Source organism: Bos indicus, chromosome 3 (assembly GCF_029378745.1).
Source record: "Bos indicus isolate NIAB-ARS_2022 breed Sahiwal x Tharparkar chromosome 3, NIAB-ARS_B.indTharparkar_mat_pri_1.0, whole genome shotgun sequence".
Taxonomy (NCBI): Eukaryota; Metazoa; Chordata; class Mammalia; order Artiodactyla; family Bovidae; genus Bos; species Bos indicus.
The window spans coordinates 897,116-911,927 of record NC_091762.1 but is presented as its reverse complement, the minus strand read 5'-3'; the positions used below and the strand labels follow the sequence as shown (position 1 = coordinate 911,927).

Here is a 14,812-nt window from a genome sequence, read left to right as displayed (position 1 = left end):
AGGAGGGAAAACACGGCTTTGCCTCTTGCTAAAGGACAATGAAACGTTAGCCTGTTAAAAGAAGGCTCAGAGGGCACACTGCCTTTGGAAATTCCTATGAGAATTTGAGGTGTCCAATAAAGTCAGACATGAAAAACCTCCTTCCAGGATCGAAAGGTGAAGAGAGTCAACAAATCTCCTCGGGCACCTACTTGCGGAGGCCACCTGGGTTTGTGAAATGAACCAACAGGAGGGAACTGCAGCAGCACAGAGAGAGGCTGAATCTCCATGTGTTCCCCGTGCACCATCGGAGCACAGGGTGCCTATGGCAATCGATTTGTGTGCAAAAGAGAGACAGTGACCACAGACGGCTTCTCCAACATCTGGGAAGTGAAGTTAAATGCTATTACTTTGCTAAATATAGAAATATGTAAACTCTAAGCACATAAAGACATCCACCTCAAAATTGCTAGTATTTCAATTTTGAAAAATGTATTTCCACAGATCCTTGATGCATGCAGTCAGAGGGGCTTTGGAGGCTGCAGTCAGGCACAACAAAGATGTGTCTTTTCAAATTTTGACCTTACAGACCATGAAGAGAAGTAGCTATTTTTTAATCCTGGGCAACATACAAAAGACATAACACTGGACATTTAAAAATAACCGTTTTTAGTTTAATAGATTACATATAAGCCTATCTGCCACAAAATGTATCATTTTGATACTAAAATTTTTCGATCTGATACAATTCTGCATGGGCTGAAAATAAACAAGATAAGCTAAAACAGCATTAAAGGCAAAGGGAATTTGTGCAAAGCTGGAAGAAAGGAAAGCATGACGCTGCCAACCCTTTCTGACCCTCCAGACAGAGGAGAAACCAGAGGTCTGGTTCTGTGTCTGAACAGAAGGAAGTATTCAGGAACCTGGAAGATGCTGCCTATACAGAAAAGTTAATAAGGGATAACCACAAGAGAATGAGTCATTAAAATCTTTGTTCTCTTTCATGAAAGGTTAGAAAGGATTGTCCAGAATATTAACTCTCATCAGGAATTTGTTTTTCTGAATATCCTGTATGTTTACCTTGCCTGATACAACTTTTTCCCATGATGGGAGATTCAAGAGTGTTTGAAGCCATTGGTCTCCTGTTAACTCAGAGTTTGAGTACCACCATTCCTGAGAGGAGAAAAAGAGAACACAGAATTCATTATTGCTTCTCAGCTTGTATGGTCAAGAGTGGTCTAATACAGAAATGGTCAAATGTACCTGAGCTTTTAAAATGAACAATGACTTTTGCTACCCAAACTAGGATAACTCTAACACATAGAGGAGAAAATTCATTTACTTATTCAACAAATACTGAGTATAATAAGGCACTGTGTTGGAGACTAAATGATTTTTGTGTTCCAACTGTTCACATTCTCGAGGAGAGGCAAGACATGCACATGAATAAAGGTGGTGGCGGTGTTTAGTCTCTGAGTTGTGTGTGACTCTGCGACCCCATGGACTGCTGCCCGCCAGGTTCCTCTGTACATGGGATTTTCTAGCCAAGAATATCAGGGTTGCCATTTCCTCTTATAAGAGATCTTCCTAACCCAGGGATCAAACCCATGTCTCCTGCATTTCCTGGATTGGCAGGCAGATTCTTTACCAATGAGCCAACTGGGAAGCCCCATGAAAAGGTAGAGAAATTGCTAAATTTGAAGGATGGGAGGATCTCATGAGAACTGAAAGGGGAAGAGGAGGTGCAAATACCAAACCTATGGATATGTCATCCCTTTCAGAAAGGCCTCTGATGGCCTTCCACACCCAGTGAAATCCAAAGCAGGTAGTGGGCTTCTTGGGCTCCTTAACATCCCCTTTGAGCGTCTTCCCCAGCTTGCTCTCTGATGCTACATACTTTGCTCATGTTCAGCCAGCACTTCTCCAGCACATTCCCTTGAGTTTCACAGAACTGTAAGGCTGTGTTCAGGAAGAGGTCACAATTCTGCCCCTCTCCCATTAGTATACAGACATAGGCCATCAGATGGTAGAGTCTTGGGTAGAAGACAGGCCCAGTGGTGTTTTGAGCCACCAGATTCTCCAAGTTCTAAAGGAAAAAGCAACATAACAGAATCAGAAAGGGATCCTTGACTGAAAGGATTTTTCCATTTCAGATCATTTGGGATCATTTCAAGGGTATAAGCAATCAAGTAAAAAAGCACATTACTGAAACATACATAGAAAGTAGTGGAGATTAGATGATAAAAGTCAAGTAGAGTGGCTCCAGTGGCTTACCCCAACCAAGAATGTGATATGGGTCTGCTCATTAACCCAAAAGGGCAACCATTCTTAAAAGAAACTGAGTCCCTCTGAAACTCAGTTCCCCCGCTGAATTTATGATTAACTTCTTTACCCAAATCTTTATTCTCTTTCTTGTCATGCCCCATTCCCCTCAAGAATTTGAGTTGAGGAATATCAAAGAAAGCAGGCAACTGAAACTGAGTGAACTCCACAGGGCCCTCCCATGTACAAAAGCCCTTCTATGTCCCCTGTTTCTTGTTTGTAGAAAAAGGCTTCAGTCTCCTAGCTCTTCCCTGAGTTCCAAAGGGCAAATTCAAGCAGTTACTAATTAGGGAAGTAAGGGAATGTAGGAAAAAACCAGTCAAGAAAATATAGTTCAGTGATAAAAACAGTCTGAGCTCTTCCTCAAGGAAAATACATGACATTCTGATACATATCTTTGAGTTCTTCTGCAGGAACTAAGACCCTCACCCAGCTACAGGATGCTGACTCCATGCTGACTATAAGACATAGACCCCAGACTGGTTAGAACCAGAAGGTTGATGATTAACATTCGTGAAACACCACCCTGTTACCTCACCACCAGCCAGTCAGAATAAAGTCATGTACACTGCAGCCCTCACTCCAAATGTTGCCTTTAAAAACCCTTCCTTGAAAGTCATTGGGGAGTTTGGGTTTTTTGAATATGAGCCACCCATTCTCACTGCTGGGCCTGGCAATAAATGCTGTACTTTCCTTCACCACTGCCTGGTGTCAGTAAATTGACTTTGCTCTGTGCCAGCAAGCAGACCCAAGTTCAGTTCAGTAACAGTAGTAACATTTTCTTTTGTTTACCAAAGGAATATAATTTTAAAAATTTTAAAAATTATACCTCAACTGAAAAAAAATGTAAACATTGAAAAGGGGAAAAACAAATAGCACAGAATTTAAAAAAAAAATGATAGGAAAAAAAAGAATCACTCATAACCCTAACAGCTAAAAAAAATTATTTTGACATTTGGATATACACCTTGACATTTGGATATACACCTTGACATTTGGATACACATTTTTATTTCTTTGCTGTGGACAGGGAATGTTGCCCACCATCCCGGTTCTACAAGAATCAAGCCATTAGTCACTGCAGCCACCCACCAATGGTGTGCCTGAGAAAAACAGGAAGTGTCTTGTGCTTTGGACACTGGTCATAGATAGTTAGATGCCTATCTAAGGAATAATTTCAATGAATCCAAATCCTTGCATCTTCTATACATAAAAAAGTGTTAAAATCATTAACTTGTGATGTTGTTCTTTGTGATTAGCAGTAATCTTTTGATGTTTTTCCCAGGAAAAAACTCCTATATATCCTGCCCCCTTCCTTACTTCCTCAGAGCAGTTACTCAAAAGCTATCTGTGAGGCTGTCCTCCAAGCTACAGATATAATCCTCAGTAAGAACCCTGAGTTGGCTTAAAGCTCAACATTCAGAAAACTAAGATCATGGCATCTGGTCCCGTCACTTCATGGGAAATAGATGGGGAAACAGTGGAAACAGTGTCAGACTTTATTTTGGGGGGCTCCAAAATCACACCAGATGGTGACTGCAGCCATAAAATTAAAAGACGCTTACTCCTTGGAAGGAAAGTTATGACCAACCTAGATAGCACATTGAAAAGCAGAGACATCACTTTGCCAACAAAGGTCCATCTAGTCAAGGCTATGGTTTTTCCAGTGGTCATGTATGGATGTGAGAGTTGGACAGTGAAGAAAGCTGAGTGCTGAAGAATTGATGCTTTTGAACTGTGGTGTTGGAGAAGACTCTTGAGAGTCCCTTGGACTGCAAGGGGATCCAACCAGTCCATCCTAAAGGAGACCAGTCCTGGGTGTTCATTGGAAGGACTGATGATGAGGCTGAAACTCCAATACTTTGGCCACCTCATGCAAAGAGTTGACTAATTGGAAAAGACTGATGCTGGGAGGGATTGGGGGCAGGAGGAGAAGGGGACGACAGAGGATGAGATGGCTGGATGGCATCACCGACTCACACATGAATTTGGGTGAACTCTGGGAGTTGGTGATGGACAGGGAGGCCTGGCATATTGCAATTCATGGGGTCTCAAAGAGTCAGACATGACCGAGCAACTGAACTGAAGAACCCTGAACAAAATCTAACTTGCAACGTCAGTTGGCACTATCTCACACACACACACACACACACACACACACACTCATACTCATACTCACCACAACTGGTATCATACTAAACAGCAATTCAAAATATTTTTTTCTCATTTAGCACAACATTGTAAACCTTTTCCAGTGACATGATTCTTTAACATCAGATCTCACAAATCCAAATACTGACAGTCATGTAAGAAACATAAATAAGAGGTAAGATAAGAAGCAAGGAAATTATGTCATACTGGAGAGAGTATGACCTAAATGCCGCCCTTCATCAGTTCCAGCCAATAGCTGCCCCTTAGAATTGGGGCTTAGAGTCATCAGATACTGCAATTTTTAAAAGAGTCAGAAATTCAGATTTTTTAATGTGAAAATGTCTTAATGTTTAAATATACCATTTCTGACTAATACATATATATTTACATATATATATATTTTAAGTTGTGTCCAATGCTTTTGTGAACCTATGGACTGTAGCCTGCCAGGCTCCTCTTTCCGTTGGACTTCACTAGCAAGAATGATGGAGTGGGTTGCTATTTCCTCCTGTAGAGATAACCAGCATTTTGAAAGGCATATCACTTTTTCCCCTCTAGTTTTTAAATACTATAAATCTGAGATCAACATCTTTATTACCACCTGATTATCTCCTTAGGGTCATTCCTAGGAGGAGAATTAAATGATGTGCATATTTTAAAGATATTGATGCATTTTGCAGAATGCTCTCTAGAAAGTTTATGAGAGTCCTTCAGAGGACTTCTCTGTTATGTTATGTCTTCTATGTTATGTTATGTCTGTTATGTTCATGTCTTCTCTGTTGTCTGCCAATTTGACCATCAACAAGACAATGTCTTATTCTTTTATTTCATTTACTTCAATATCACTGAAAGCAGAGGAACCAGGGATCAAATTGCCAACATCCGTTGGATCATAGAAAAAGCAAGGGAATTCCAGAAAAGCATCTACTTCTGCTTCATTGACTAAAGCCTTTGATCATGTGGATCACAACAAACTGGAAAATTCTTCAAGAGATGGGAATACCAGACCACCTTACCTGCCTCCTGAGAAACCTACATGCAGGTCAAGAAGCAACAGGTAGAACTGGACATGGAACAACGAACTGGTTCAAAGAAAGCAGCACATCAAGGCTGTATATTGTCCCTCTGCTTATTTAAGCTATATGCAGAGTACATCATGTGAAATGCCAGGTTGGATGAATCACAAGCTGGAATCAAGATTGCTGTGAGAAATATCAATAACCTCAGATATGCAGATGATACCACCCTAATGGCAGAAAATAAAGAGGAACTAAAGAGCCTCTTGAGGACTGTGAAAGAGGAGAGTGAAAAAGCTGGCTTAAAACTCAACATTCAAAGAACTAAGATCATGGCATCCAGTCCCATCACTTCATGGCAAATAGATGGGGAAAAAATAAAAACAGTGCAGACTTTATTTTCTTGGGCTCCAAAATTACTGGGGACAGAGATTACAGGCTTGAAGTTAAAAGACACTTGCTCCTTGGAAGAAAAGCAATGACAAACCTAGACAGCATATTAAAAAGCAGAGACATCACTTAGCAGTCAAAAGTCTGTATAGTCAAAGCTAGGGTTTTCCAGCAGTCACGTACAGATGGACTTCCCTGGTGGCTCTGTCTACAATGTGGGAGACTCGGGTTCGATCCCTGGGTGGGGAAGATCCCCCTGGAGAAGGAAATGGCAATCCACTCCAGTACTCTTGCCTGGAAAATCCCATGGACAGAGTAGCCTGGTAGGCTACAGTCCATGGGGTCGCACAGAGTCAGACACGACTGAGCGACTTCACGTTCACGTTCACGTTCATGTACAGATGTGAGAGTTGGACCGTAAAGAAGGCTGAGTACTAAAGAACTGCTACTTTCAAACTGTGCTGTTGGAGAAGACTCTTGGGAGTCCTTTGGACTGCAAGGAGATCCGACCAATCAATCCTAAAGGAAATCAACCCTGAATGTTCATTGGAAGGGTCGATGCTGAAGCTGAAGCTTTACTTTGGCCACCTAATGGGAAGAGCTTACCCACTGGGAAAAGACCCTGATGCTGGGAAAGACTAAAAGCAGGAGGGGAAGGGGATGACAGAGAATGAGACGGTTGGATGGCATCACCGATTCAGTGGACATGAGTTTGAGCAAAGTGCAGGAGATGATGAAGGACAGGGAGGCCTGGCGTGATGCAGTCCACGGGGTCACAGAGTCAGACACGCCTGAATAACAACAACAACAAACTTCAATATCATAGAAATGGATCGAAATGTAGATTTTTTCCTGACTAAACTGTTACACGTTTTCGTCCATCAATTCTTTGTTCAAGAAATTAAGCATCTACTGTATGTAATCAACCCTATGGGACATTCCCAGAACAAACCATTCACACCACATCCTCTGCCTTCCACTTGTTTGTAGAAAAGCTATATAGTCTATCTCCCAGGCCTCCAGTGAGTCACAGAAGACTGGCTCCAGAATTAATGGCTGAAAGTATATGACTGTGTAGTGACAAGAATAGCAGTTAGGCCAGGAGAATTGACAATAGTTTAAACAGTACCTCAGCCATATGGCAGCCACAGACTCTTTAGTTCCTCCCTGAAGTAACTAGATAACTGTACCTGTTATACATTTCCTGAGTTGTTTTATAGATGCTAAAACTCCCACCAGATGGAAGAAGTTAACTACTTAATGACCACAAGATGTAGCCCCCAGACCTACTGGAGCCTGAGGATTGATCATGGTAACCTCTGGGACACTGCTCTGTTTCCTCACCATCAGCCAATCAGAACTGTGCATAAGCTAATCACGTACCCTGTGACTTTTCTCCTCCTTGCCTTTAAAAATGCTTCCTTGAAACCTATTGGGGAGTTCAGGTTTTTTGAGTATTAGCTGCCCTGGACCCCTCATCTGGCACCTTACAATAAAGGCTGCACTTTTCCTCATCACAACCCAGTATCACTAGATCGGCTTTACTGTACTTGAGAGAATGAACCCAAGTTTGGTTCAGTAACATATGTAAAAGGTATTGCTCTATGTTTAGCGGGAAATATCAAGTTTGATTTTGTGTTCTTTTGGGCTCTTTTATTCTTTCTACTCGGAGAAGGCAATGGCAAGCCACTCCAGTACTCTTGCCTAGAAAATCCCATGGATGGAGGAGCCTGGTGGGCTGCAGTCCATGGGGTCGCTACGAGTTGGACGCGACTGAGCGACTTCACTTTTACTTTTCCCTTTCACACAATGGAGAGGGCAATGGCAACCCGCTCCAGTGTTCTTGCCTGGAGAATCCCAAGGATGGCAGAGCCTGGTGGGCTGCCGTCTGTGGGGTCACACAGGGTCGGACACGACTGAGGGGACTTAGCAGCAGCATTCTTTCTACTCCCCACCTCTACAACTCCCTCCCAATCCTGGGCTTCCCACCTCCATCACCTTGAAATCACAAACTCCTAAAGTACAAAGAGAATGCTTTACTCATTTTTGCTGCAATCCCAATAGCAACTATTGTGTTTTTAGCCTGTTCTGTCTTTGGGACGAGATTCCCAGGTGACTCAGTGGTAAAGAATCTGCCTGCCAACGCAGGAGATGCAGGAGACGCGGGTTTGATCCCTCGGTCAGGAAGATCTCCTGGAGGAGGGCGTGGCAACCCACTCCAGTATTTTTGCCTGGAGAAGCCCATGGACAGAGGAACCTGTCAGACAACAGCCCATAGGGTCGCAAAGCGTCAGATATGACTGATGTGACTGAGCATGAGCAGGAGCATGATTCATAAATATATCTTATTTAGTAATAAGTTTTAAAAAATGGAAATGCATGCACATACATAGACGAAAATTTGGAAAGTGATTTCTCAATATGCATAAAGTGGTTATCTCTGGGTAGTAAGGTAAGTAAGGCAATTCATATTCTAATTATGGGGATAGAATTACCTTCAAAAACTTACCCTACAAACAGGTAGAACTTCTACAATCAGAGAAAATAATTATCACAGAAGGTAGAGAAAAAGCCACTTATGGTATGAAGTACCCTGGAAAACAAAGAAGAGGCCTTACCTTGAGTAGGTCAACTCCAGCGTCTTGAGCATTCTCTGATTGTTCTTCAATTTGCTTTTGAAGGTAGAGAACTTGTCCTTCCATATACCTACTGATGCTTATGCAGTAAAGAGCTGTTGGGGTTCTTCTCGACACAAGATTTTTGGCTCTATTGGAAAATACATGAAAGCTGTTCCATTCCTGCAGTCTGGCATACCTATATTACCACAGAAGAATAAGAAAAATCTGTATCACCCTTAGAATGGGCTGGTTTTCTGAAATGAGTCTCTCTAGAGGTGTAGCTATGAGAATGTGGGTCTCTGGAAGCCTGCCACTGGCCTATTCAGGGGAAATTATCTGATATGGAGCAAGGACAGAATAGAACTTTTTTGATGATTTGAAATTAATAGAATTGGGGGGAATACTTGGATAATATTAGGTACCATTTAACTCTCTGACTCTAAAAAATGAGGGAACTCCCTGGTGGTCCAGTGGTTAGGACTCTGTGCTTCCACTGCTGAGGGCCCCAATTCAATCCCTGGTCAGGGAACTAAGATCCTGCCAGCTGTGCAATGTGGCCAAGGGAAAAAAATGTTAAAAAGTGAAACAGAGCAAAGAGAGAGATTCTAAAGAGAGAGAGCCTAGGCTAACACTACTCAAAGTGTGGACCATAGAAAGGAATCGTCAGCATCACCTGAGTGCTTCTTAGACATGCAAGCTCTCTGGTCCAATCTAGATCTGCTGAATCAGACACTCTGGGGATGGGACCAGAAATCTGAGTTAATGGACTCTCCAGATGATTCTTATGCCCATAAAGTGGGAGCAGTATTGTCTTAAGCTACAGTTGTTGCAAGAACTCCTCAGGGAAGATAGAGTAGAATAAGAAATTAATGTGATTTTTGAATTTTAGATTCCTTGAACTTTAACTCACATGTGCAAATTAATTTGACTTTGGACTTCTATTACTTTAGACTTTAGCTAGCAAAGTGTAAATTAAATTAAATTTTAAATCCAAATTTTTGGATTTTAATTTCTCCCAATGAGTTTTATAATAAAAGGAAATTTCTATTTGAATATGAAACTGCTCTAGTCTGTGGCACTTTATATAGGAATGTCTTTGCATTGTCATTTAACATCATAAAATCTCTAAATATTGGACTACATGACTGCATATATAATTTGAGATGGGAAGTGTGTGTGAAAGTCGCTTAGTCATGTCTGACTCTTTACAAACCCATGGACTGTAGCCTGCCAGGATCCTGTCCATGGAATTCTCCAGGCTAGACTACTGGAGTGGGTGTCCCTTCTCCAGGGGATTTTCCCAATGGGGATTGAACCCAGGTCTCCTGCATTGCAGGCAGATTCTTTACCTGCTGAGCCACAAGGGAAACCCAAGAGTACTGGAGTGGGTAACCTATCCCTTCTCCAGCAGATCTTCCCAAACCAGGAATTGAACTGGGGTCTCCTGCATTGCAGGCAGATTCTTTACCAACTGACCTATGAGGGAAGCCCACATGACTGCTTATATAATTTGAGATGGGAAGTGGAATAGGGAATAACTTTTAAGTCTTGGGGATGGCTGTGGCAGTAATTTAGTTAATGTTCTGGAGCCTTACTATTAATCTACTTCCTTGAAGCTAAGGTCATAGTTGCAGCCCTACTGAGTTTAAAATGTATGGGTTAAAAGATGAAGCTTTAGCCGGTTAATGGCTTAATGGGTTAATGGGGTAGGAGGCCTGCTTATTCCACCCTCCTGAAGCATCCTTCCATGTGAGGGAGCACCACTGGTGCAAAACTCTCCATTTCTTTCCCTGCCTCACTCACACCTCCAGTGGTAAGGAGTGACTTAGCTGGCTGGTGACTTTGGGACAGGAATTAGGCAGGTGTAGCTCTCTTTCTGGAGAAGGCAATGGCACCCCACTCCAGTACTCTTGCCTGGAAAATCCCATGGACGGAGGAGCCTGGTAGGCTGCAGTCCATGGGGTCACTAGGAGTCGGACACGACTGAGCGACTTCACTTTGACTTTTCACTTTCATGCATTGGAGGCGGAAATGGCAACCCATTCCAGTGTTCTTGCCTGGAGAATCCCATGGACAGAGGAGCCTGGTGGGCTGCCGTCTATGGGGTCGTACAGAGTCGGACACGACTGAAGCGAGTTAGCAGCAGCAGTAGCAGCAGCTCTCTTTCATCTTGAGACCCAGTGAGAGCCTGGTGCCCACACAGGTAGCATGGTACTACCTGCCTTAATGAGGTGGAGAAGGGGCAGAGTTTTCCAGAACTTCTTACTGCTGATAGGGAAGTCTAATCCTGAGGTTCAATATCAAGAAGCTCACCTCTCTGCAGACATAAGCCATGTCCTCCAACATGGACTCTATCAACAGTGATTACGATTCCATCTTGGGGGTGGGGAGGGGGTGAGTGTGCTATATATTAGTCTCCCTCAAATCCCAACACTTCTCAGAAGCAAGTACTCTTTTCTTATAGGTCTCTGTATTAACACAACATGCTTTGTATGAGATAAGTGTTTGTTTCACTGAATACAATTTAAGTAGTATCACTGTTCTGGCCTTGGTTGAGGGGGATGAACTAGGTAATCCCCAAGGTGCCTTTCTGAGTAAATCTGCTCTGTCACCTTCAATCTGTGTTAAAAATTACTTTCCCTTTCTTTTTAGCAAATCTCATAGAACTCTTCCAGGATCCAACATTTTCAAATTTGGCAATTTAGTGTTATGCAACACAGTGTTACCAGATAGCGATACACGAGTAAAGTCCCAGGAGCATTCCACTTTGGAATTTGAGGAGTCTGTTGTCTTCATTTTGGTGTATGAATTGCAAACACTCTTCAAAGGGTCTATAAACAAAGCCTTAAATAAAAGAGAAACAGGAGAGCTTGGCTGGTAGATTGAGAGTGGAGGGGTATCATCATCTTTCTGGCCTAGTAACTCCCAGAATAGTTCCCACTGTGAGGAGAGGTCTCAATCTCTGCTTCCTTCATGAGTCCAAAGGGCCCCGTCGATTGCAACAACCAGGTGGCCGCACTACCCTGCGTTTGCCGAGTTTCTGCTTTTGTGGAAGTTTATGCATATCACTTACAAGTACAGAGTGTCAACCAGGCAGAAGTGGGAGTTAAACCAACCTCCCTGCTTGCATCTAAGGAATCAGCCTCAGTGCAGCCTGGGACTTCTCAATCTGCCCATCCACATTTCCCCTGCTGGCAGCAATAGCTGCATCCCCTTTTGAAAATACAGGTGGGAAAAAGAATGCCCAGGTTGCCAGCTCTGGTTTAATATGCACACTGCCTGCCTGGTATAACCTGAAGATTATCAGAGAAGAACTAGTTTTCCAAATCACCAACAGCTACCAGTGAATGAAACCCTTAGCATTAGCAGCCCTGTCCTTCACTTTAAAGCATGAAATCTCTAAGTATATCCTGTTAAAAATTAAATATGCTAGTGGAAGGTACATAGTAAGACACCATCGGTCACGATCACTATCACTGCATGACGAATGATCTGACACATTAACTGGCAGCTTAAATTCTAAACTTTCTTTCTTCTTGGTCCTTTATAATCCTTGCACTTTCTAGATGGCTCCTTAGCTCATAACACCAGGTTCTCCCCTTCCCTTTCCTGTATGTCTTTCCAGCCAGAAACCCACAGGTCTCAATACCCCTGCCCTGACTGCTGCCACACCACACCAACACGAGTCCCCTGGATCCCCAGTTCTCATAAATTCCAAGGTCATGCTCACCAGAATAAAGCATGATATCCAAGCAAATAAAATAGAAAAACGCCCTGCTGAAGATGTGGTCTTCTGCTACAGAAAGATCCCACAGCCACCCCAGAACCTGGATCAGCTGCTTGTACCTATGAAAAAAAAAGGTGGTAGGATTAAAAAATGGTGGGGGGAGAGAAGGAAGTTCAGTTCTGGTCTCAGTCCTGCCCAGTAATGCAGAACCAAATACAATCCTGAAACAGACTTCAAACCTACTCCTAAATCTCAAATTGACTCTGTTCAATTGTTCTTTCATAGACCTCTCTATGAGGGTGGCCAGAGTCAGACCAACTTGTCCTGGGCCTCTGGTCTTGGCTCTTCTCTGGGCATTTGCCTCTCCTATGAGAGTGTTCCCTTTCTGCCCCCTGGCAGTGCTGGAGGCCTGATCCCCACACACTGGGGTGACTGTCTGGCCCAGTTACTGGCCAGAACAACCAGAGTAGATATGGTGCCTGGGAACGAGTTCTGTGAGAGAGCAGTGACTTCCAAAGGGTGGTGATCATTGGTTACACCAGCTTTTGGTAAACCCTACTCCCTTCCCCATCCTATGGCCAGGGTTAAGTAAATCCAGAACATTCCATAAGTATATCTTTCTTCCTCTCATTTTGGAAAGTTCCTTGAGATAAATACCTGTTTTTCAAGAAGAGGGATTTACAAAGCCAGCAGAGGACCAGATAGTGTTTATTGGGATTCCGAAGCAATGACCACATCTTGTGGGCTCGAGAACCTGGGAACAAAACAATTCCAGTATAGTTCTGGTTATTACCTGTATTTGCATGCCCTTTCTTGACCAGCCAGCCCTTACCTAAGTCAATGGCCAAGTCCAACTGACCCATTAGGAGCTTGATGTAACCAAGCCTATCGGCCACATAGGTCATGATTTCAACGCCCTCGCGTTTCAGGGGGAGGTTGAAGATCTGCTTCATGGCCATGACCTCGTATTTGAACCACACGTCCTGGTAGCCAGCTAGATGTTGGTACAGCGAATAGTCCAGGTAGGCCTTAATGATCTGAAATGGCAGCAGTGGAGGAAAGGAGGAGACATGGGGCAAGACTTAGATGGAACCCAAAGCAGAAAGACCAGGATATCACCCAATATCTGCCAGTAAACATGGATTCATTGAGTTTAGGAATGGAGCTGGACATTTGACCAAACCATGGGCTTAGATACAGAAATTAAGCTGAGTTCCTGCAGTTTAATGCATGAGTTCATGCATTAAACATGAACTATATAAGACAAGCTCAATGGCCCCTTTTGCCCATAGAGAGTCCTTGACAAAATATAAGAACTTGAATTTTTGTGAAAAATAAATGCCATAGCTTATATATGTGGATATAGGACTGCATACCAGAAGGCCTGGAAGGATTTATTCCAAATTGTAAAAAGCAGTTTACCTATTTGTTGCAGTTGGAGGAAAGATTTGAGGAACTTTTTATTTTATGCATTTCTGTGATGTTTAGTGTTATAACAAGCATGTATTAGTTTCGTTATTTAATAAAGAAAGGTTGATTTGGTTTTGTTTGCTTTCAAAAAAAAAGTAAGGATTAGTTCTGAACTTAATTGGAAGATGTATGAGAAGTTTGTTACTCTTTAAACAGCTCTTTAAAAATGATAAAGTTACTCCAAGATAGAAATGTTTAGAGAAGGCTGAAGAGAGTCCCTGCTACAGACACAGTTTACTACTAAAAAGAAAAACACCAAAACTCCCACAAAGCTCAGAATACATATAAACTATTTTGAAAAATACAAAGAGAAGAAAGGCAGAACCTCACATGGTAGAATGGTCTGGAGGCATTTAGGGAATTCCTTTATTCCTCGTTTAGAACGAGTTTCAAGATAATGCGGCCAGTAGGGAGGAAACGGGGCGGGGAGGTGAGAGAAAGAGAATTGTTGGGCAAATGGAAAATCAAATCTGTAATAAAGCTTAGTTCTTCTCAGATTTGGGCCAAGAGAATTGAGGCCAACTGCTTCACTTTATGAGGAAAATATAAAGCTACAGGTTATGTGATTTGCTAGTAGTCACACTACAGATACATTGTCGAGTCCTAGAAACTTCTCTCTCGGTCTTTTCTTAAATAATTATTTTCTTGTATTTTTTACTACTATTTTTTGTCTTTATGAACATTTGGTTGCTGTGTGTGCACTTTCTCTAGCTGTGGTGAGCAGGGGCTATTCCACGTTGCAGTGTACTGGCTTCTGTTGCCGGGGCGTCTCTTGTGGAGTCCAAGCTCTAGGAACATCGGCTCCAGTAGCTGTGGCCCGTGGGCTTTAACTGGCTCTGCTCCATGTGGACTCTTCCCAGACCAGGGATTGAACACATGGCCCCTGCGATGGCAGGCAGATTCTTAACTACTGGACCACTGGGGAAGCCCTGGAAACTACTCTCCTGGTACCCGTTCTTTCTCACTGTTATCCTACACAGAGCACCTCATCTGCTTTGAACACCCAGGGGAGATTTTCCCTCCTCTTCTGGCCTCGGTCACAGCCATGTTGTTAACAAGCATCTTTTGATTCACTTTCCAATTATGACTTTTCCCTTTTATGTCTTCCCTGCCCCTTACTCCACCACACTTTTAGGAGA

General features: G+C 42.8%; 1 protein-coding gene across 3 annotated transcripts in view; it reads right to left on the bottom strand.

Annotated features, from left to right (window-relative positions):
- Positions 1-323: 323 nt before the first annotated feature.
- Positions 324-14,812, bottom strand: part of ADCY10 (adenylate cyclase 10) — a 91,390-nt gene continuing 76,901 nt past the window's right edge. Inside the window, exons 26-32 of one of the 3 annotated variants that reach the window (XM_070782226.1) lie at positions 13,036-13,240; positions 12,861-12,957; positions 12,207-12,322; positions 11,203-11,320; positions 8,477-8,672; positions 1,877-2,065; positions 324-1,152 (exon numbers count right to left, since the gene is read on the bottom strand). In XM_070782226.1, the coding sequence (XP_070638327.1) occupies positions 991-1,152; positions 1,877-2,065; positions 8,477-8,672; positions 11,203-11,320; positions 12,207-12,322; positions 12,861-12,957; positions 13,036-13,240 (1,083 nt within the window). In that variant the 3' untranslated portion in view covers positions 324-990. The remainder of the gene's footprint in view (positions 1,153-1,876; positions 2,066-8,476; positions 8,673-11,202; positions 11,321-12,206; positions 12,323-12,860; positions 12,958-13,035; positions 13,241-14,812) is intronic. The other 2 variants (XM_019986393.2, XM_070782219.1) reach the window with 2 other exon arrangements.